This window comes from Cuculus canorus, chromosome 1 (genome assembly GCF_017976375.1).
Source record: "Cuculus canorus isolate bCucCan1 chromosome 1, bCucCan1.pri, whole genome shotgun sequence".
In the NCBI taxonomy this organism is placed as follows: Eukaryota; Metazoa; Chordata; class Aves; order Cuculiformes; family Cuculidae; genus Cuculus; species Cuculus canorus.
The window spans coordinates 62,468,917-62,492,805 of NC_071401.1; the positions used below are offsets into that span (position 1 = coordinate 62,468,917).

The following is a 23,889-nucleotide window of genomic DNA, read 5'->3' on the forward strand; positions in this document are numbered from 1 at the left end:
GGAGATGTTCAAGGCCAGCTTGGACGGGGCCTTGGGCACCCTGAGCCAAAGTGAGGTGTCCCTGCCCTTGGCAGGGGGGTTGGAACTGGATGACGTTCAAGGTTCCTTCCGAACTCAACCCACTCCATGACTCCCCACTCCTCCTCCCCCTCTCCCCTCGCGTGGAGCGCTCAGCCTCGCTCCTCCCACCCCGAGGGAGTGGCACTGTAGAAGCACCGGAACAGGTGGAAGGGGGGAGGAGTGGGAGTGAGGGAGGTTTCTAAACGCTTCCCCTTCTCTGGGCGAGCTTTAGGTGCTCCCCCTCTCCCTGCTCCGCTTTCCCTCAGCCGGGCAGCCGGTAACCGCCGCTGGCGGCAGTGAGGTGGAAGCTTGCGGGGGAGGGGGGAGGCAAGGGCGCGCGCGCACCCGCGCATGACGGTCAGCGGGGCGGGGGCGGCCCGACGAGATCAAAGCTCCGGCGGCTTCGCGCGCGCATGCGCGTAGAGGGGCGTGTGGTGAGGGGGGAGCAGCACGAGGTCTGCCCCGCCCCACGTGACGTGAGCCGCCCGGGGTGGAGCGGTGGGGGCCCGCCGACCAGATTGAAACAGGGGAGTGCGCGCTCGCCTGCGTGCGTCCGTCCGTCCGTCAAGGGGAGGGGGAGCGGCGCGAGGACGGCCCCCCAGCCCCACCCTCCTAGCTCCGCCCCGCCCGTTAAAGCGCCGTGAGGCGGGCGCAGGGCGGGCAGAGTGGCGCGGGGAGAGGGTGTGTGGGGGGTTGTGGTCTGCGCTGGTTGGCGGCAGTTTCCCTGCCCTCCGCGAGAGCGCGGCGGCGGCTCCGGGGCGCGTGGGGGGGCGCAGCAGCGCTATGAGGGGCAGCGTCGCGCCGCGCCGTAGCGGCGGCGGTGGTGGCAGCGGCGGCGAGCACGTGGTATAAGAACGGGGACGGCGGCGAGCGCCGGGGGTGACAAACCGCGGCTCCCTGCATGTGGAAAGTGAGGCGAACCAAGAAAGCCCGGCGGCACCGGCGAGTCCTGAGGGAGCCGGGCAGCGGCGCCCGCCATGGATTGCAGCCTCCTCCGGACCCTCGTGAGCCGATACGTGAGTACCGCCCGCTGCGCCCCTCGGGCTGCCCAGCCTCCCGGCTCGCTTCTCAAGTGCTTGGAGTGAAACCACTTATCCTGCGGTGCTCCTGGTTCTTCCCTTGCAAGTATCGCACTCAATTGTGTCTGTCCCTCCGGGGTCGCTTCCCCTCCAAGCGCAGACCATAGTCCAGCGGGTTGGACTCCCTGGGACACCCCTATCCGAGTCGCTTTTTATGGAATCTCTAGGTAGGGAAAGACCTTTGAGATCATTACGTTCAGCCATACCTTTCCGCTTCTAAATCATATCCTTAAGCGCTTCATCTCCCCGTCTCTTGAAGTCCTTTGAGTGAAACCACTTACTCCGCAGTGTTCCTGATTCTTCCCCTACAACTATAGCACCTAATCGTGTCTGTCTCTCTGGGGCTGCTTCCCCTCCAAAGCTCAGCTCGTACCTCAGCAGCTGGGACCCCCTTGAAACAAACCCCCTCCCCCGTGTCGGCCGGCTTTTTTTTTTTTATAGTACTTCCAGGTAGGGAAAGACCTTTGAGGTCATCAAGCCTACCCGTACCTGTCCACTACTAAATCGTACCCCCTAAAAGCTTCATCTATCCGTCTTTCGAAGTGGTTCAGTGAAACCACTTATCCTGCGGTATTCCTGGGTTTCCCCCTAAAAGTATATCACTTGTGTCTGTCTCTATCGGGCTGCTTCTCCTCCTGGCACAGCTCGTACCCCACTGAGTGGGACCCCCTTGCCGAGTCGGCTGGCTCGCTTGCTTGTCATAGAATCACCACCTTTGAGGTCATCGAGCCCAGACGTACCTGCCCGCTACTAAATCATATCCCTAAGCACTTCACCTACATGTCTTTTGAAGTGCTTTGAGTGAAACTATTTATTCTGCCGTGTTTCTGGCTTTTCTCCTACAAGTGCGCCACTCAATTGTGTCTGTCCCTCTTGGGGCTGTGTCCCCTCCAAGCGCAGCCCATACCCCAGCGGGTGGGACACTCACCCCATGAGGCTGCAAACAACAGAGTTGAGGTGTGCGGGGTGGCTGCATCCCCAGGCTTGCTGGAGGAGCTGGGTCAGGAGTTTCACAGAATGACCTGAGTTAGAAGGGATGCGCAAGGGTCATTGACTACAACTCCTGTTCCTGCATAGGACAACTCTAAAATGTACATAATTTTTGAGTGCATTGTATGAATGCTTCTTCAGTATTGTTAGGCTTGGACCCCTGACTGCGTCCCTGGGGAGCCTGTTCCAGTGCTCCACCACCCTCTGGTCGAAGAACCTTTTCCTGCAGTCTAACCTAAAGCTCTCCTGTAGCATCTTCCTGAGTTTCGTGGTCCCGTTGCTCATGGTGGGACCGCATGATGAGATTCCCTCTGGAAAAATAGAGGACGCAGCTGCTGTTGATGGGTTCCCTGCAGCCCTCCCCCGGGCAGCTGGCTGCAGGGTTGTCCTTCGCCCAGCTGGAGCAGGTTGACCTGAGTTCAAAGCACTGTGATTTACAGATTGCTGAGATACATAGTTATCAGGGTAGATAAAATCCGTACTGTTTTAGGGTTTGTTTTTTTCTATTTTCCTTTCTTCTTGTAACATTGTTTCAGGCAAGTTGCCTTTTGTGGTATTGTCCAGTTTCAGTACACTGTTGAATCCTCAGATGTACAGGTTGCTCTTGCTTGTAGGTCAGTGTTTTCCCTCACCTGTAGCATCTGAAAGAATGTCAGTAGTGCGCTAGAGTGGATCTGAGAGTAGATTGAGGTGTGTCAGTGAATGTCAAATCTGATTTTGTTGAACTAGCTAATGTTTACAATTACATTTTTAAGCAAATTAGGGGACTGCAAATGAACATGGGGTTAAATACAAGTGTTGGGAACCACTAATACCAGGAAACTACAGATTTGTGCTTTTGGGTGTAGAAGAAATTTAAGAGATGAGGAGAGGCAATTGTGATTTCCAAATACGTGTAGCATTTCCTGCTGTGTAGGAAGTACTTGGAGGAAACTTTCACACTGACCAAGTAAGTGTTGCGCATGTCAAGAGCTATATCCACATAATATGGGCTGAGGTCTTTCTTCTTTTAAATAGGAACTAAGACAAATAGCGGAGGTGAAAAACAACTGTTGATTTTTTTTTCTTTGTTCATAGTAGTGTATTTTGTAGGGTGAGGAAACAGTGGTGAAGTGAGTACTGAAAGTTGCTACGTGTATGTGGATCCTTATAAAGTGGCCCTGAGGTACGGAGGAGAATACTCAAAATATAGAAGAGTGTAAGAGAAGCAGTATTGTCTGTAGATATGCAAACCAGTAGTGTCTGTAGATAAGAGCTGTGCTGGGCTGTGTTTGGAAGCAGACAGGATCGTTTCGGGTGTAGTGATCTGTCAGTGCTGATAGAATTGTTAGATTTGGTTTCAGGGTGGGGTTTTTTGTCTCTGTTTTGTGTGCTCACGTCTGGCACCTGTACAAATAGCACATTAATTGTGCACAGAACATACTGTTGTTTCTAAATCTGTTCTATATAATATTGATAGCCTCTTTTTCAAAGCCGGCTTAAGCATCAAATATGAAAGAATTCGGCTTTAGAATAACTACAGTAGGTATTTTGAGGCAGGATGTTGAAAATAAGGCACTTGAGCTTTTGAGTTGTGGATTGCCATCACCCTCCTGCACTGCTGATGGGAGTAATTGAGCAGACTAAAAGCTATATGAAACATTATTATATCCTGTGTGAGATGGTGTTCCTATTTTGTAGATTACACTGCCGTCTATGTTGTATGTATGCCAGTAGGCTATGTCTAGATAATTGCCTAGCTGTACCAGGCTGCCTTATATGTTTTCACCTGCTGCTGCTTGTTCTTTCACATTTCTTAAGTTTCTTAATTTTGAATCCTGTCTTCCAAGGAAAGATAACTTCAAGAAAACCAACCTGCTGTAAGTGCATTTGTGTCCATTGTTTCAGTAAGGTCATCAAGATCTGGCAAGCTGATGCCTCTGTGTTGTGTTTCCTTTTTATCTCCATAGTTCAACTATTTTTGTACAGCTACAGCAGTGAAAATGAAAACTGATAGTTTGAATGCTGTGCCTGGAACTGACTGCTGTACAGGAGTAGCAGATGCACGTCAGCAGTATTGCTCTGTAGTTATTCACTCAAACTCTTATCAGCTATACCTCACAAGTGTAGATATACTTGCTTCTTTCTAAGATGCTTTTTAATAAGGGAGACAAGGCAGCAACAGGTCTGCAGGAGAGTCGGAAAGGATAGGTACACCTTGTGCTTATACCAGCATAAGCTAAAGCTTCAGTTTAGTTAAATTCTATACAGAAGTTATTCAGTAATTGAAGTTGTAGAACAATGAATTTTTGTTATGCAAGTTGTGTCCTATACTTGTTCAGCTGCAGGTCCTTCCCAGAGCAGGCTGGTCTCTGGATTATCCTCAGAAACCTGGCTGATTTGGGCTGGTGATGTTGTTGGGGTAGCTGGGAGCTCTTACAGTGGTATGGTGTGGTCTTGGGATAACAGTTGCTGTGTGTTTTACTAATGGAGACTTCTAACACAATGGTTTCTGAGAGTTCTGCATCATTTATTTTCTTTCCTTAAACTTTGTTGTAGGACATAGAGGCATAAGTTAAATACTGGCATTCTTGTCCTGGTGGTTGAAGGTCCCCACATTTCTCTTTTCATTACTGTTGTTGCAGTCACTCTCCTGAAGTAGTGCAAAATAGCATGTATCTCCAAGGCGCTATAGAAGCATAAAGATGACTTGGTGCTCCCAGTAAGAGAGTTTCCTGGTTAGCATTTTCAAATACTTGTCTGCTGTTTTACCTGCATTGGGTATTGCCTTTTATCTCTGAGGTGTTGGAACAGTTCAGTGGTGTGAATTGAGCAAGATGCACATTCAGCATGTTAGTTACATTGTGGTTCATATCTCTTCACCAAGAGATGGTGTAGCCCTTAGAAGGACAGAGACAGCGATCTCTTTCTCTTACTAAACTTGTGAATTGATGTTGTGTTGTTCTTCTTTATATCTATCCTGGAATAATATTTTTGTTTTTATTTTCACTTCAGCTCTTCTTTTCCCTTTCTGTTACTGCTGCCACACAGTTTACAGGACTCTTGATAAAGAGGACCTTATTATATACAGGGTGTTTGCTTCATTGCAATGCAGCTGACATGAAATTCAGTGTAGTATGCTAAATGCTTTGTGATTGTTCAAACTGAAATATAGCAGTGTAACTTTTCTTAATTGCGTCTAATGACTTTATTCTATGTATTTTACTGCTTTGAACTATAGTAGTGGCATCTTTAATGAAGTAGAAACATCTTCATGTACAGCTTTTCCACTACGTGGAGCCACAGAACTGATCAAGACTTAGGCAATAAGATAACTTTTTGACAACTATTGTTTAATTTACTTTCCCAAGTAATGGAAATAATTGCTATGTAGGGGGTAGTATGAACATGGCCTAGGGTGGGTGTACTGTTTATCACATACTCTATTAAAATATAACCTACTTTTCTGGATGTTGCTTTTGCATCAGACAACATGCATTGTTTGTGCATCCTCCAGAGCATGTGTGCTACCCTGGGGAGGGCAGCCTCACAGCCTGGGAATATGGAATTGGTGCGTACTGCACTGTAAGTAAGCATCATGCAGACAGAGAGCCTGCTGTGTGCTCAGTAATGAGAGGAACTTGTTAGTTTGATTTAAGCAGCTCACTACTTGTAGAAAAAACAAATATACAATGATAATTAAAGTTATGTCCATAGAAGATTAGCTTCTATTTTATAGTTAGATTATTTGGGGCACTGGATATCATTAAGCAATGTGTTTTTCCCGTATAATTGCAGTTACATTAATTTTCTCTAGTAACTTCTGTATTGCTGATGCTTGGCACTTCTGAAGTTTTTCCTCTTTATAGTCAAGAGATAACTAATAATCTTAAAACTCATATTGATGACAGCTTATCTTTCATAAAATGAATATTTACTTCCTTAATAAAACATGTGCATATGTCTTATATATTCACAATGGCTGATTATGGCTTGGTTTGGATATTGTGGATTTGAATGTATCTGAACAATCTGGAAAAAGTCACTCTTTTGATTGTTTTTTTGACACTAAATGGTTGCTCAACATCTTGCAGCTTATGTTGACACTGTTCTGTACATGTAAGACAGGTGGCCCTCATCAGTAAATGTTCCTGCCCAGGTTGATGGCGTTGAGTTGTACCATAAATACTAGTGGGTCAGAAGTCAATATTACTGTACAGTTTTGCCTGTGTTATGTAGTATATTTGGAGATCTTGCCCCTTTCTTGCTTCTCCTTTTTCATGTTTTCCTATTACTTCAGGATTGCAAATCTGAATGTGAAGTATTTGTTGCCTGTGTAAATGTGTCTGTGTACAGCAGCAGATAAATATTTGCTTCCAGAACGAATAGTGATTTATTACAGCTCTGACTTCTGGGAAGCTCCTGGCCTGTTAGTTCTGCAGATAGTTGTGAAAAATGTTTTTTTGGGGAGTTCGGAATAAAAGAGTTTAAACTAAATGCTTTATTTTTCACTTTTACAGAAGTGAGTTAACTTTAATCATAGGTTGAGAAGGTGATTGACTAGCTTAACCAGGAAGTTATATTAGGGGCTTTTAGCAAGTTCTCTACTAAATTTCATGGTAGCCTGTGACTTTTAGTCATAGATTTACATGATTTTGGTTTTATTGGCAGTAATATTCTAAAACTTTATTCTAATAAGTTTTTCTAAGTATTTTACTTGTGCATGTGGCCTTAATAGTTATAAACAAATGTTGAGCTTCAAGGTTGGTTTTTTTTTTTTTTCCATATATTTAGCTTTGATACAGGAAAGTGTTTTGACCAGAAAGTTGGAGAAATTGTAAGCTTTGCAATTATGTCTCAAAGGACGGTCAATTTACCAAGCATTTCAGATAAACTGCTCTTTTTAATCTAAGTTCATTTAATACATATTGGGATAAGCATCTACCGGCACAGGTAGCTTCTTTCTGTTTCCCCAAGCACCATTGCTTTATTTTCCTAATTTCCTGGTTTTTTTGGAGGAGGAGGAATGGAAGGGAAGAGTCTGTATGTTGTGCTGACTGCATACTTTTCAGTCTTTTGTTTAAAAGAGGCAGAGTCTGAAAACTTTACGTACCTCACATGTTAATTCTGCTGAATACTTAGGGTGGCTGACAGGATTTGGCACTTCTGCAAGTCTGACTAGCTCTTGTGTGCTGATAGTGACTCTTGTTCATTATAGTTTGGTGATGTACTCAAGATGTTTCACTATAATGCTAGCCTCAAAACTTCCCAGTCTCCCATCCCTCATCAATTATTTATTGCTGAGGGACAAACATGGAGAATTTCATGGGCTTTGTTCTACCTCCATCATTTAGCTAATTGACAGAAGAAAAACATGATTTACTTTCTTTTGAGAATAAACAAATGAAAATTGGACATAGTGTATGTAGAACAGCTCACTTACAGGAAGCTAGAGTGCATATCACAAACTGGTTGCTATTGACTACAAAATATTGCTCATCTGCACTCATCAGATGCTTTCTGATAGTGGAAGGCATTGCTTTTGGAAAATCCAAATTGTACAAGTATTTCAGTGACCTAAAATAGATCAAGAACTTTTAACCTTGCATTTTTTTAGCTTCAGAAGTGCTTGTCTATTCTGAGTCGAGAACTGCATGGTTGCTTTTGTCAGCACGTTTCTTGTTGTTTTGGGCCTTTTTTAAAAATTATTTAATGTAGTTCTGCTTTTATGGCTTTTCTAAAGCACCACAGAGTATCAATGCTGAAAGCAGGATGCCTTTTCAGAATAATTTTTGGGAGTGGAGAAGGGCAAGGTACAACATAGCACAGTTAGAGCTTAACATTTTTATCACCATTTCTTATTCTTTGCTTCTGTCATACAATAGTAATTGAAACAAGAAAAGTGGCAAGGTGGAATGGGATTTTCTAACAACTTTGCTTTTTGAACTTGAAATGCTTAGAAAACAGTAACTGGGCTGACAAGTAAAATGTTCCACAGATGTCATAGCTGGCTACTGTTCGTGCTGTTGAGATGGGGATAATAAGCTACTTAAACCTGGTTTAAGTGTGACTACAAAATAGTTGTGGTTTTTTTGAGGATCTGTAACTTGCTGATGGTGAGATGTCTCCTCCATGTCACGTGCATAGGTGGCAAGGAGAGGAAACCAAAAGAAAACTGTGCCACAGAAGAGACTGAGCTGATGTTTTAGCACCTATTATGCAACTGGATTAAACTTTACTGGGTGGTTTATTTTTTTTTTTTTTTTAGCAAAATAGCCTGCCTTTCCTAATGTAAGTCTTTTAGTCAGATTATATTTTTCGGGAATAATGCTGCTTCTACTGGTTTACCGCTACACAGGAGAATGTACAATTTCTGTTTGTATGATTGTCAAGGGACATTTCAGTTGAAGCTTATCCTGAGCTATGAGGCAGAATGATACTGGAATGCTATTATCTTCTCTCCTGTAATTGCCATGGCAACAGCTGCAGGTAGACAAGGCAAACCAAGGAATCTTTTTCTGTATCATACAGACACTAGTTTTTTTTCTTACCTCTCAGTAGTGACTCTTGAGAAGCCTGTGGCACGAACACTCTGAGTCATCATGGAAAGTGTTTTGTGATGTTTTTTGTTTTTCAATTTAGCTTTGATTTTCATTTTATAAGTGAGTATGTTTGATACTATATTAAAAATGCACTCTTTCTAGGAAGAAATTGGCCGCCTAGGTTGGAGTAGTCTGAGGCTTACATGAATCAGTGGCTGGGAAGTTTGTTTGGAACATCGCGGAAGACCACAGGCTGATAAGACACCTAAATATCTTTGTGGATCTGGATGTTAAGTTCTCTGTGCACGCATCTTTCTTTAGGACAGAGATCAGAGTATTGCCTAGCTCTTCCATGGAGAGGAATCGTAACGTTTTTTTAATGCTTTCAGGTAATAAATTACTGTGTCAAAGTAAGAAAATGGTGTAGACATAAGCCTGTAATAAGTCTCGGGGTGTTTCTTTGTTTTTTTTGGTTACTCAAGTGTTCTGCACTGCTTCTCCTGCTACCCTGGATTTGCCCCTTTATCCCTCTGTCTGCATTTAGTCACATGCAGGTGTGTGCACATGTACTTACCGAAACTATATGCAGTTCATTTGGTAGTGTCAAGACTTATGCCAAGATTTAGCAGGATCCATGCGTATTGCTGTTTAAAATAAAAAATGCTTCATACTGCCTCTGCTGCCTGGTTACTGAGGTATGCTGTAAAACTGTTCTGGAGAGCTTGTTATTATTTATGTTATCATGGTAGTTAGTACAAGCATTAAAGTTTCACGATTTGGAGGTTTCTTAGGGACACTTTACTGTTTGATCTGTGCTTTCCTTTTTGAAATAGGAGACTGCTTAATTTGTTTCCTTCATTAATCATTAAACTCATCTAGATATAGGGCAGGGTGAGGTGGGAATAGTGTTTCTTTTTTTCCTAGTGACACTAACTAATCTCTTTGCTTCAGTCAAAAGAGGATTTCATCTAACCTATTTTAAATGGAGGATTAAGGACAATTAGGCTCTTCCCCTACATCACCACTAAGATAGGATCTTGTGAAATCCTCTGAAAATCACATCCTCTGAAGACCCAGTAAAGTTTTGTGAAATTACCGTAAATAATAAAAGTAGTTTCATGCAGAAAATGAAACTTTGTGTATGAAGTACTTGTCCAGAGGGTATTGTGTGAATTAACAAAGGAAAGGGAAGGAATTGAAGCTTTTTGTCTAATGCTTTTAATTTAAGTTGTGAAATAGACATGTAGATGTGCTGAAATTGTTTTCTTGTTATCTGAATTGCCTTAGCAACTTGCAGTTCAAGCTTGCCATTTTATGTAGTGCTTCTCATCTTCTCAAAGTACTGCGAATGAGTTGCTTGCACAAACTATTATAATAAAGTACAAACACTGTTATCCATTTTCTGTGCTTGTATAACTTTTTTATGCCATTCATAATGGATGTAAGTGACCTCTCTTGAGGTGGATCTGAATCAGCAGTGGCATTTGATAGCTAATGTTAAACTGCTATGTTTGTTAGAAGGTCATTACAAAATAAACCCATGAAAAATACTACTGTTACTGGAACGTATGTGATGTAGATAAGACAGCATGATGATTAATGAGAGGGGGAGAAGTGGCCCTGTATTTAGGGGAACACTAGTCTAGAGAGTTCAATCTAATTTTACTTTTCTGTGATAATACACATGAAGAAGAGTAGTCCAGAAAAAGCTGAAGTTTATTTCATCTTATGCATGAGGTGACTTGGAGTGGAATAAACTGTTATTTCTCAGACTGGCATAAACAGCATTTCCTGAATGAGTGGAGTATTTGGTGCTGGGGTCCCAAAGCTGATTTCGAGTGGGGTGGGGGTCATCTGTTAAAATATATCCAGTGTCTTTTCCTATGGCTTTGCCCTGATGCTATGCCTTTGTGTGTCTTCTATCTTCAGATGTTTTAATCCTGGTACTCCTTAAGCCATCACGATTCCAGCTATGTAGATGGACCTAGTATCTAACTATACTGATGAGTAACAGAAATAGCATACCAGCCACTGGTGTGTTTTTGGTAAAGTATAACCCAGCATTGTTGGGAAAGCAGATGTCCTGCTTATTCTGTGGTTTTTCAATTTTTTTTCTGAGGAAGAAGACATTATTTTGAATTTAACTCCATGAAAGCTCTTAAAAACGAGGCTGCCATTTAATCTTATAGAATGTGCCTGTGTAGAAACACTCCTTCATTATGTGAAGTATGATATTTATGAGAGAAGATACTGCAAAGGTAGCCTCAAAAAAGTTTATTGACCAAGTCGTAACTAAAAGACTAATTAACTTTCATGCTGATGGTAGCAGCAATACAACGTAAATAAGTTCAGGCTGGACATTTTGCTTTGGTCAAAAAGACTCCTTACTCTCTAAGCATATTTTGATTGATTAACGTTTGTGCTTTTCTTTAGTTTAATGCTCAGCATGTTCTTCGTAAACATGGAAAGTACTGAAATAGTGTTATGTTCATTGGTGGTTTATGCATGTTGCAGAATAGTCACAACTCCGATCTGCAAAGTTGTGTAGTTTCCTTTTCTTTGACTTATCAGTGGACTTACATTAACAGTAAGTGTGAACTTAAATAAGAGTTATCCTAAAACTTTCACATTCTAGCCTCCTGACTACCACCGTGAACTTTGGAAAGCTTAACCTTTTGTTCTTGTGGGCTTAAAAAAATAAAATTTGTCAGGTAGCATCAATTATTGCAAACATTTTCAAGTTAATTTAATGTTTCAAATCCAATATATATTTTAATGTTTCTTATACTGTCTCATTTTTAAGAATGTTCAGTATTTTTATCCTTTTGTCCATCATTTTCCATTTATTCCTGACCATCGTAAACTGAAGCAGTTCTAGGAGTTCTAAACAAATCCTCTGTTTCTTGTTGACTTTAAGCTCTTTGCAGTAATGTATGTCCTCTGGATAACATACATAGTTATATAAATATATGGCTGGTGCTTAATATCTTAGTGGGGAGCATGGGGAGCAGATGAGTTAAAGATAAGATTCGTTTAATAATGAGGGCATAAGGCATGACAGAACTCTTTCTCCTAAGTTAAAACACTAAAACTAACCCACAGGGTTATTGTAACTTCACTTGTGAATGCTGTGGTATTGCTAATCTTTTAAACAATGTTAATTGTCTGTTTACTACTTAGAGTTGTCAGGTGACCAGATGGCCTAATTTGGTGGGAGGTGCCTGTGTATTGCCGCTGGGAAAAATGAGAAAAGCTCTGTATCTGCCATGAGCTGCATGATCACTTTAAGGTGATCCATTAATGTGTTCACAACTTGATGCTCTGAATTTTTTTCTGATGTAGGGAGGCTCAATGTTTGTACTTAATGGCTGTAGTGACATAGAAGTGATAAGAAAGCTTCACATACTCTTGTGAAGTAGGACAGGTATAAACCCAGGGTTATAGAGAGCAATCTGGACTGTGATTTTGAGCCTCTTGTCTCTTTCATCCCGGAAGGTTTCAAGTTTGAAAGGTTTATATATTTTTTTTTTTCTTAGAGGAAGGTTTTTAAGTGCCTGATTTCCTTCCTAAGGAATGGAAACATTAACAGAGTAAAATTGCTCAAAGGTAAAGAAACTTTTCAAAGAGCTTTTATGTCAGCATATATAGATGAGCATTTTAAAAAATATAAAAAAAAATACTTGAGGCTAGAATTCTACTAGGCGTGTAGAATTAAACTATCGGTGTTCCTTTGCTCTTTTCCTGCATGTAAATACTGCTTTTATACATTTGGTTTTTTGGATGGTAAAAATGATGACAGAAGTCAAAGTTTGAGTCATGGTTGTTGACTCATTGAGACAACTGCAGACAGTTGCAAACCTTTAAACCTAGCAAGACTGTAGTGTTGGTTTTTCTTGATTTCTCCCTCAGCCCCCCGTCAGGCCAGTTAATTCTGCTTATGACTTTTTTTTTTTGTTGCAGAATAGCAGCTACTTCGTTATGAGTCTTTTAGCTGATCTTTAAAGAACCTTATGATGAGGGGGGGAAAAGTGCCACTGTACTGTTCATTGGCAAATTCCTATCTGTGCCTTGAAGATGCACAGGGGAAAAGTAGAGAAGTGGTCTGTACAGCCCCCACACTGAAGCACTGGGAGCTTCTTGCTTGGCACTGAGCAGTTAGATCGGCACAGTGAGAGGAGAAGCACATTTGTGGTGCTGTTGCTGGCTGCAGACAGTTGCATCATGACACTTCTTTGAACTGATTAAATGTGTGATCTGGGCTTCTCTTGAGTTTCTTGTAGTATGTAGAAAAGGCCAAAGGAGAAATTTTAAACAGGCTGATGCAGCAGCATGTAGCTCTTGTAATCTTGTAAGAGCTGTCAGAAGGGACTCTTGTCAGTAGAGACAGATTTGCTCTTACTTATCCCTTCTGTTTTGGATATATGTTTTAACTCCCTGAGTGACAAACTGTTGGGCACATTCCTAAGAAGTTCTGTTTCTCTGTGTTTGAAGCTGAAATAGGTGAAGTAGTAGCAAGATTCATTGTGAGGGAAGAGTGCTGCCATATGCAGGTGTTCCAGATGGTGCTCCTAACTGGGATGCAGTGACATCCCAGGGTGATGACTGGTGAGTCAGGGCTGATTTGACAAGTTGCTGACATCCATGGAACACTGGCTTGTTCTGTGGGTAGCATCTGGCGTCAAAAAAGGAGTAATCGGGAGAGGGATGGGAGTTAACGCTTTGTTTAAATTGTTTGGGGATGCACGTACTGGAGGGAACGTTGATGAAAAGCCAGCCAGCCAACCAGGAAGTCACTTCAGCCCTTCCTCCCCAAACCAACCCTATGATGTACATGCTCTTGTAGCGCTTGTCATGTGGCTCGACCTTCTCAGTGTTCTAAGTGCAATCAAAGCATAATGACTTGAAGGGAAAATGGAACAGCAATCTTATGCTTAGCATTTCCTCCCATTTGTATATTAGAACATTTTTTCTTAAGCCAGGATGCTAGCCAGCACAGGAATCTTTTGTTAAAATTCCAAAAGCCTTAACCCTTTCGCATGCAACTTGGGGAGAATGGTAAATGAAGGTTTTTTCGGTTTAGCATGAAGGCTAATGTAAAATGTTTAAAACCTGAGGTTTGCTCTGCATGAAGACAAGGCGCACGTGATTTCTTTCGCTATGCATATATGGGATTAATTAATTCTGAAAATAATTACTTAAACTTGGCATTTCTATAACAAGCATTAAAACTCTTGTTAATGTCAGACTAACCTGAAAATGCCTTATGCTATTTTACTCTTTTTTTTTTCATAAAAAGTGACCAGATGACCTGGAGAGATCGCTTCTGACCTGCATTATTCTGGATCTAGAATACGAAGAGCTGACTACTGCTTAGTTTAAATGAGAAAATACCCTCTTGCTTCTTTTGCAGCCATCTTGGTTTACATCAAGATGGTAACGAGAAGCCATCCTAGTTTAAAACAGGTTCTGTGGATAAAGCTGCATCATGTCTTAAAGCGATAACCTACAAGCTCCACAAGGTGTTATTCTGAACAGTAATTATACTGCTTTGTGTGTTTGTTCTTTCATGCCTTAAGATTACTATAACAGAGGTTCACAACTTCCCTGTGTTCATCTGCTCAGTAGAAACTGCTGTAGGTGGGGTAAATGCTTTAATAGCTGTGAACCTGACAAAGTTAAAGTATTTTTCCTGGTGCCTGATGTTCCAGTTCAAGAAAAATGATTGGAGTCAGCCTATAGCCAGTTAGTGTCATCACTCCCTACTGGCTTTAATTGCTCATATGTCTATTCCAAAACCTTTTACCATTAAAAAATGGGTTTTCCTCAAGCTGAGTGATTTAAGCTGACTGATCCACATCACTCAATTCAGGTATTCATAATATTGTAACCTTTGAAAAGAGAATGGTATTGAGTAGCTAGGTGGGGAGGGAGCTGTGGATGGGGAAACTCTTCTTGAGCCTGAAGAGGCCATATTCCTATAACTTAGTTTGGAAGCTGCTGATTGGTAACACTGACCCGAGAGGCTGGAAAAGAAAAGGTACTGGGCTTTAATTAGTAACAAACAGTGTGAAAATGCTTGTGCCTTTGAGGATACTGGGCAGTCTCAGCTTTCATGACAAGATAGTTGTCACCATGGAGCACTGACTGGTTTTGTGTGCTCTGAGAAGTTTTTCTGGAGCTCCATCTAGATGTTGAAACTGCATCTATGTTCAGTTTGGGGAGTGTGGAAATGAGAGAAAGAAGGTAGCAAATAGCATCAACTCTGGATATCTGTATAAACCAACTTATTTATTCAGTGCAATTATTGTAAAAATATTGGATCACAATAATGAGCTGCCTGCTGTTCTTAAAGGATTTCTTACTGGTTTAAGAGCTGTCAAGCGTTCTGGAAAGATTTGAAGCCTTAAGTTGAGGAAGAGGTGGTGACTCTTCGGAAAGAAAGTATGGAAATAAAAAAAAAAAAAAAAACCAACCCACCAACAGGAAACAAAACAACCCCTTCATCTTCGTGTACCTGACTGTTTTTGTGAAATAGTTTGGGGCATGTTAATGCAGTGGGTTTCTTTCTTTTTTAGATCAGCAAAGAGAAAGAAAGTGAAACAATGTTCTACAGAACAAAGTCCTTGGCTGAAAGAGAAGCTGGAGCACTTCATACCATGTGCTTAAAGTCATGTGTTTTAATGTGTCCTTCTGTGGTTTCTGAGCTGATGGCCGAGGTTGATCAAACTATAAATACTCTCTATTCTCCACTTATGTGGTCAATTGAAGCTTGATGGAACTTTTATTTAGAACTTGACCACTAAATTGGCAAATCAGGCCAGCAGTCCTGCTTCTGGCTGGAGTTTGCTCTTGAAAAAAATAAAAAGGAAAGTGAATTTACCAGCCTAAGTGATTTTAATTGTGGGATGTGCTCCTAAAAGATGCAGACTCTAAGAGAGGATCTGGAAGCTTTGACAAGCTGCTCTAGGAGGAAGTCTTCATTTCTTTCAAGAAGGCTTCTGAGGAATTACCGATACTCTTTCTACACTGGGCTCAGCCTTTCTGTCCGCTTACGTAAAATAACTGAGCTGTGGCTAAAAATGTTTATTTTCATTAGCAAATGTGTCAAAATATCTGGTCTTAATTTGTACAGTTCATGGGTGTGCAGTCTGTTTGCAGCAGCCCTTTAAACCGCTGGAGACATTATTGAAAAGGTTTAAATTCTCAGCTCTAGCTGGAATGGATACCAGAAAGTATACAACCCTTGCTCTGCTTGGTATCGAACAGCCTCGCATGGCTTGTTAAAGCAGTGTTTGTCCAGCTCTGCTTCCTCTGCAGGTGCTTCAAGGTGCTGTGTTCTTCCATGCTCTGTCTCATAATAATGGTCTTTAAACCCAGAGGTATCCTATTCCAGTGCCTCAGTTTTGCTTTAGTGCCACCTAAACTAATCTTGCTATGATTCCTGTCTCTGCTGAAAAGCCTTTGTTAAGTCTTTTTCTGCTCAAATCTCCTGGTTCATTGTTCTTCAGTTATCCTCCTTGAGCCTGTATACTAATGCTAGTAGGGTTTCTCTGCAATTCTTTGTCCTAGCTTGTCTACTTACATGTATCCCTTTTGAGAATTGAAACGAAGGGCATAGTGAACTCCAAATAAGTTTTATTAGCGAGGGAGAGAGAGAGAGAGAGTGAGAGCGCGCCTCTCTCCTTCCCAGCAGTCTAGGCTGGGTCATCTGATCTCTGGCTGACCCAAATCAGCTGTTGCAGTATGGTGGGCCTAATGCTGGAGGGATAAGTTGACTCTTGTTTCCTCTGAAGATCCAGCTGCCTTTGGTGCTTGCAATACTACAGCAAACAAAATATGCTTTTGTTTGTCCCTCAAACTTGGCTGAAGCATGTGATTGAATGTATTATGCCATAAGATTACTAAATATATTTTTGCATGTATCTCATGGTAAAACACAATGATAGCCATCTGCAGTAATGATGGGAGTACCTTCTTGATGGACATCAGTGCCAAAACTTTATTTTAGTACCTTTTCAAGTCATTAGTGCGGAAAACAGTGCAGCTATCTTGGCAGACTGAGCTAGGAAGAAGTGCAATTCCTAACTTAGTGCATGTCTGATTGATGCATTTAAAAGTGGCAAATCATAGTGGCAGCAAAAGAGGCTTGAAAGCTGGTGCTGAGTACAGTAGCGATTTGCTTATGGTACCTCAGGGCTACTTCATTATTTACCACAGGGAAATGTTAGTGCGTTCACTGTCTGCTCTCAGAGAAATGGTTTGCAGAATGGTCAATGTTGCAGCTTCGTTGCTTGTTGCTAGGAAAAGGGTTAGGAAATAAAGGCATCTTTTGAAATATGTGCCTTGCTGTTCTGTGACTGAAGGCCTTGAAACTTTAGTCTGGTCTACTAGCTAAAAAGCATGCCTTATATGTGGGAGAATCACCTGAGAACATTCCCAGCCATCATTATTTTGGTCTCTCCCAGGTCTGTTTTGGAAGAGTTTTGTTTATCTAAGTTATGATCTGATGCTTAGGCTGGAAAGCTTTTGTGAAGGCACTGGTTGCTGCTGCTTCGATTCAAACAAAATAGTCTGGAAGCTTGTTGTTTGCAGAAGATTGTGATACGTAATGTTGTCTTCTAATAGTCCGAATATTGCCTTCTAAGCACGTTTCTTTGGCCTCTTACTGGAGACTCACTTGTAAAAAACATTGCATTACAGTAGCTGAGTCCTGCAAAACTACAGCAATTGTGGTGGTTATTGTTGCAGTGCAAGCTCTAGCTCTTGTTGATTGGGACGGGCAGTTGTGCTTATAAATCTGAAAGTTGCAGTGGGATACCCAAGTCTCAATCATACTAAGTGCCTGTTGCTTTGAGATGTGGTTATATGACCATTGCCAGGACAGCGATATAAAAATTCAGTGAAACAGTTCAAAACAATAGATTTAACAGTGTTGAAGCTTTCTTTCAGTGATAGGGGATGGGGTACTGCAGATATTGTGTTACTTTAAGGCTCCACAAATTGTCCATCTTATTGGTTGTTTTGTGGATGTTAAAATCCTAGTTTGATTCTCACATTTTGCTTTTCTGAAGGTAAAAATGTTGTGGGCGGTCAGGGATAAATGTACTTTTATTGCATACATGAAGCTGGCAAAAACTTGCCACCTTTCCAAGTTTATAACATACGCTGATGGAATGATCTATGGGAAACAAGTTGATTGTCTTTCTGCTTCACTAAAAATGCTTTTACTTATTTGTCATTACCTGAAAAAAACCTGTCCATTTTGTGGAAGACTACTTAGTGCATGTTGACCTTAAAGCAAAGGGTTAAGCTGTTTAGTGTAGCTGCTTTTTGTCCTGGAAAGAATCATCAGTGAAAGTTAGGCTGTCAGCTTTATTTGCCTTTCCCAGCTATTGTCCTGTTGCCAGCATCTTTTAAATGTTTTACAATGTAGCTTTTGTATTTTTCTAATGCATAACATTTGTATGCAGTGTTTCTTGTGAAGATGCCAGAACAGTCATATAGTAAATATTTAATAAGAGTAGTAAAGATTTTTTGTTCTCAACAGGCTGAAGTCCTGATCTAAAGGAAATGAAATTGCCGTTCTAAATTATTTATGAGATGCTCCACATAGAGATTTGGTTTCTGTGCTTTATGATGCATTGATGGCAGGAGTAATGGTCTCAGTTTAGCTAAGATGTAAATGATGTGAGTGAGTTTTAAGCATGGTAAAAATCTAAGTAATCCCCCTTATGTGGCTGAGAATTTACAACATCTGTACATGTACTTTGTGCTAGATGTTGGAAATTCTCCTGCTGCTCTGTACTTCCTCTGACTCAATTTTAGGAAAGCTTGCTTTGTAATCAATTTTTTTTCTGAAAAAACTTGATTTGTTTCCTTGAAAATCTTAACAATGGAACTATAACTTGTTATCTTTTTTTCTTTTTTAAGACATGGCTGTCAGCTCTCATGGGAAGGTGAATTCCTTTGTGATTTACTAGCATTTAAAGATGACCATGGTTATTGGTGTAGCTACAAATTCAGTGGAAGGGGAAAGCATGTGAAGCAAGGCTGGCTGATGCTTTGAACATGCAACTGAATGCACAAAAAGTAATCTTTGTTCAAATGCAAATAAAAAGTATGCAGACTGGTTGAAACTAGGCAAAGAGTGAACAGAAATGGTAAGGTATAGGAAAGGAAACTGAAATTTTTAGAGAAGAGAAAGTGTGGGTACCCTGAGACAGAGTTTGAAACGTAAAACCTTGGATGTTTATCTGGTTGATACTCACTGTACCTGGCCCCTCCTCCCCCTCCTCACTATCACTGTTCCATTTCTGTTGATTGGAATGAAGAGTGATAAAACTGAGGAGAACTGTGTAGACTTCTGAAGAAGATTGGAGCTTGCCTACTTCTCACAGCAAAGGCCAGCCATTTGAGGAGGTAGCTGTCTGCTGCAAATGTACTTCCTGTCAACATTATAATTTTCGTAGGTGGTGTTGGTGGGTGTTTTGCGTTTTTTTCTTCCCTTGAGGGCCACATATCTCTTCAGGGATAATAGATATTTATTTTAAAAACTGAGCCAGTGCTAGTGATGGGAGATACGTACTGATGGGAGATATGTACTGAGCTGGCCTTTACTCAGCTCACTGTAGGCTTTTAAATATAATCCTGGTCTGGTGAGAAACCACTCTAATTTTTAGAGAATTAAAAGAGAATGAATGTGGTTTTCTGACAAACAAATAAGGATTGCACCTGAGAGGAATAATCTTTTTTTAAAGTAAAAAGCTCAAAAATGCTTGCTTACATGCCATAATACTGCAGTTTACTTTAATTGTTGGGGTTTACTTTTCTGTACTTGTATTTATTTCCTTCCTTGCATATTGTCAAAACGAGAATGTATGTTGCCTTCTATAAGCTTGAGTGTATATGAAGTGAGAAGCTCATTATCTTTAAAAATACATTAGTGTGTCTAGCAGCTTGTAACATAAATGATCCAAATTCACTTTTCTTGCAGGTGGGGAAAGACAGATCCAAAGTACACCCATGAAAGTTAAGGTCCATAAAAATGGAATTCCTGCTTTATTTTATGCCTCAGTGGGATTGCAGTACTCATATTTGTTTTCCTTTTAAAGTAAACCCATTCTAAAGCCATTAAAGTGTGTGTGTATATCTTGCTGTCTTGTGTTCCACTTCTGAAGTGACCTTTCGAACAGTAGTTCAAGGCGTAGACATTATATTGCTTCTCAAGTAACACCAACTCTAAAATGCTGGTAGTTATTCTGTTTTATGAGCCTGCTCTATTTCCACTGGGGGTAAGACAGAAAGATAAAATCCTTACTATTGAGATAGTTCTTTGTTTTTGGTTTTTTTTTTTTTACTTCTTAGAGTATAATATGGTCTTCATAAATACACATGAATACGATGAAATATGTTAGAACAACATTGAAAAAGGTTTTAACTTTTTTTTTTAGTTGGTCATTAGGTTTGGCTCTAATTTGTGGTTTGGTTTTTATCGTGGTGTTGGCAGGTATTTGAGTGGTGGACATCATTAGAAGCAAGAAATGTAATGAAATGAAACTTGGCTTTTTAATGGTCATAATGGCTCAATAGAAGAGGCGTGAAAGAAACCTTCGTCAGTTTCATGAAGTCTTACTGCTTCTGCTAGTTCTTGATTTCTCTTGGGGGACTGAAATAGAGCCTGCTAGTTACCTTTCTAACAGTTGTTGTGCCTGCTGTATCCTGAATGAAAGACATGATAGCAGATGTGAGCATGTTAATATTGCTGGACCTGGAAAAATTTACAGGACTCTTCTGTGTTCCAAAATATCCCCTAGAATAGATTTCATGATTTGTTTTAAGCTGTTGCTTTTTGGGGGAATAAAGATATATATTCGTATATATATGAATACTATGTACATGTATATACACTTATACATATAAAACTATTTCTGTGGAAACAAACTGCATGCTGTAGATACCAAAGTATAGATGTTCAGAGAAGGAATGAAATATGACCAAATGATAGCTGCATCACCACTTCAAGTCTGTGTTCGTTCTCTGAGTAGCCTTTCTTGTCTCCTTTATTTGAATGCACCAATTCTTGTGCTTCTAAAATAATTTGGCCTTCTGCCTCAAAAAAAAGTTTGGTTTTATGTGTGTTTTTTTTTTTTAATGTGGCCTCTGTGTCTGCTGAAGGAAAAGCAAATGGCTTGACAAAACACTCAATTTCTGACTCATGTCTGTTCGAATCCTCACTTGGGTTTTCCTGCCTCTGTGTCTTGAGTTTCTGGGAAACCTGTTTCATTCCTGGGTTTCATGCTCCAGATCCTTTTTTAAGTACATATTTGCAGTTCTCTGCTGTTCTTCCCTGTCTGCATTTTGAGACTTCCTCCTGTAAGTTCTTTTAGCAGGCTCTGCTATTAGTTTGCTCCTTTTTTAGGAAGGGTTATTATTTCCTCTGGATTGGAGGAAAATCCTGTGTCTTATTTAGAAGCCTTCCTGTACAAGGCTGCCTTCACAGCCTGTTTACCTAGTGTTTACTGGTAAACTAACAGCAGAATTTATTTAACTTCAGCTCTTAAGTGATCTATCCTCTTTGTCATGCTTTTAGTTCTAGTCTTGAGTTAAACCATGTGAGTCTTCAAAGTGCTAAAATGGGATTGCTTGTAGGGAATGGAGTGTTGAAACTCTGTCATAAGACTGAGCCTCACAGAAAACCTCAGCCATTCATCTCTGTTTAATGCAGATTAACTTTAGGATATGCTCATTTTTTAATGATGCCTTTCTTTTTTTTGTTTTTTTTTTGTTTTGTTTTGTGGTGGTCTTTCTATGTTTAGCTCCTTCAGGTAAGGAGGGAGAAAAATAAGGAGAAAACTACTAGCTTAGCTCTCAGATCCTAGAGAGAGGATGATGAAGCATATTCTTCCAGAATGGTTAATGATAGGCAAGCTGTACTTACAGTAGAAAGACAGGCTAGAAATGGGTTGCCCATTGAGCAAACACTTTTATTAAGACTCTTGAATATATTTGGTTGATTAGTTGCTGGTACATGCAGACTTATGTGTTGTCCTTGAACTCTCTCCATGCTTTCAGTGGTCTAATGTGGCTGTGGGTCATGCGCTTTTCCAATTCTGACGTAATAAAACCGATTCTTAAGGAGAACTGGTAGGCAAGTGAAGAGCTCCAGTTCAGAGTGGAGGAGAAAGGAGGAGAGAGTGGAACTTTGGGAGTGATATAAAAGACTCATTTTTTTGTCAGAGCATGTAATGTTGTGGACTGAGACTTTGATATCATACCTCAGCTATTTAAAATATTTGAAGGATCGAACACTCATCATTGTTCATTTGTAAGTTTACACTTAAACTGATTAGGCTGAAGAGAATGCCTAGATCCGGTTCTGCAGGTTGTTTGTTAGGACTCTTACTGAAAGATGCTGTTCCCTGCATGAAGAGAACTTTCGGATATCTAGGAATCTGGAGTCGAAGTGTGAGAATCTTTGAGAAATTAAGGGTTGTTTTTGTGATTGTTACTGTGTGACTCCCTGAAGGCTTCTATTGCAGCACAGTTTGTTTGAAAGATGCCTCCCTGATGAATAAGCTGTAAAATGTTTTGTTCTCTTGATTAGCAATATTACTGTCAACCACAGTGCTAACATTAACACATCTTCTACTGCAGAGATATTGATAAAAGCCTAATCAGTAGAGGCAGCTGCTCAAATAGTAGTGACGCTTTCCTACAGTGCCATATTTATAACATTGACCTAGGGTAATGTGACTTTGTCTGAAATCGCTGCAGTAGAGGTGGAAGTAAATGGAGAAGGAAGAAGGGGTCACCTGCATGACCAATAACAAAATACTTTCTAATACTAGCTCAAGGTTTTCTACTCTTTGCAATACCACCAGATTTAGAAAATACATACTACCGTGCTGTTCAGAAAAAGGTAAACTCAAGTATGGTTAAGTAGGTTGTTAGAATGAAGCTTTGTTCATTTCTTGGCAATTACTGCCCTTTATTCCATGTTATGTTCTTAAAAAATTGTTTTAACCTTAGAGGACAAATCCCTCAATATATTGTGATGGTACATATAAATGTTACCCTGCTTATATGAATTAAAAAAAAAATCCCTTTTTACTGTAGAGATATTTCAGGATGTGCTTCTAATGTAATCTTTACTCCTTGTCTGTGCACATTGGAAGCTTTTATGTTTTAATGCGTCCTGTATGCTACCATTATGCATTGCGGATAAGTAACTTAATTTTCTCCATTACTGGCCCAGCTTCCTAGTGTCTTATGGAATGGTGTTCCGTTTCTGTGTTCTCTAGCAGTGAAACTGTCTGAAGCATCTGTCCTTCTAAGTAGTATTAAAAACTCTGAGTCTGCTTCAAGGGACAAATGTCGCTCTCATTTCTGCAGTCATCACACCTGTTATTGAGCAAGTTGAACTTCACAGGTGGCAAGCAGATATTTGTTCACTGAGATTTTTGTGTATCTGATCTGTTCTTGAATTTTTTTGGCTAAGACAAGTCTAAGCCACCAAAAATGAATTAAGTTGGGTCTGCATGCATTTCGAAGTTTTCAAGATGAAATTTGTACTGGTAAGTCCTTAAGTGTAAATGGCAAGAGCAAAAATTGAGGTATCCCATCAAGTCATTTTAACGTCTTGAAGCTGAACTGCAACTTAATATTCCTCAAAAAAACTGGTAGATAGGATGCCTAAAAGAACAAACTTAGATATTTATTTTGCAGTTATGAACCAAATGTTTTCATTATGAAACAAGCAGATTAAGCTTGTTCAGTTTGGGATTCTTACTGTGTCAGACCTTGTAGACTAAATCGTAAGAAGGTAGCTATTCATATGTCAAGTTCTCAGAAGGATAAGCTGTCACGTATATAATTACTGTCAGATGACTTAAAACTCTTTATAAACAAATAAATAGAAAATCCCCTCAATCAAGTCCCCTATGTAACTCATTTAATACTTTCAAGAATTCTTGTAATTTTGGCCTTGGGAGATTAGTTAGGTTGGTACTGGGCATGCTTGAAGATTTACCAGACAAGAGCTAATGAATTGCTGTCTCTGTTTCCAGATCTGGGTGAGCTGGACAGGATTGTCATGTGTGACGTGGAAGCTGAGTTGTAGACAGGATAAGCAACTTGGCCAGCGTCCCTCAAACCTAGAGGCAGCCATGAAAACTAGAGTTTGCCTAGTGAATACTCTCAATAGACTGGGCTTTCTGATAAAGTTGACAGAGTAAAAGGAA

At 40.5% G+C, this 23,889-nt stretch overlaps 1 protein-coding gene across 10 annotated transcripts in view; it reads left to right on the plus strand.

Annotated features, from left to right (window-relative positions):
- Positions 1-755: 755 nt before the first annotated feature.
- Positions 756-23,889, plus strand: part of ATP11A (ATPase phospholipid transporting 11A) — a 127,699-nt gene continuing 104,565 nt past the window's right edge. For all 10 annotated transcript variants that reach the window (XR_008450650.1, XM_054071334.1, XM_054071303.1 and 7 more), the window contains exon 1: positions 756-1,076. Coding sequence is in view for 9 of the 10 variants with exons in the window: in XM_054071334.1 (XP_053927309.1) it covers positions 1,038-1,076 (39 nt within the window). In the remaining variant the exon portion in view is untranslated. The remainder of the gene's footprint in view (positions 1,077-23,889) is intronic.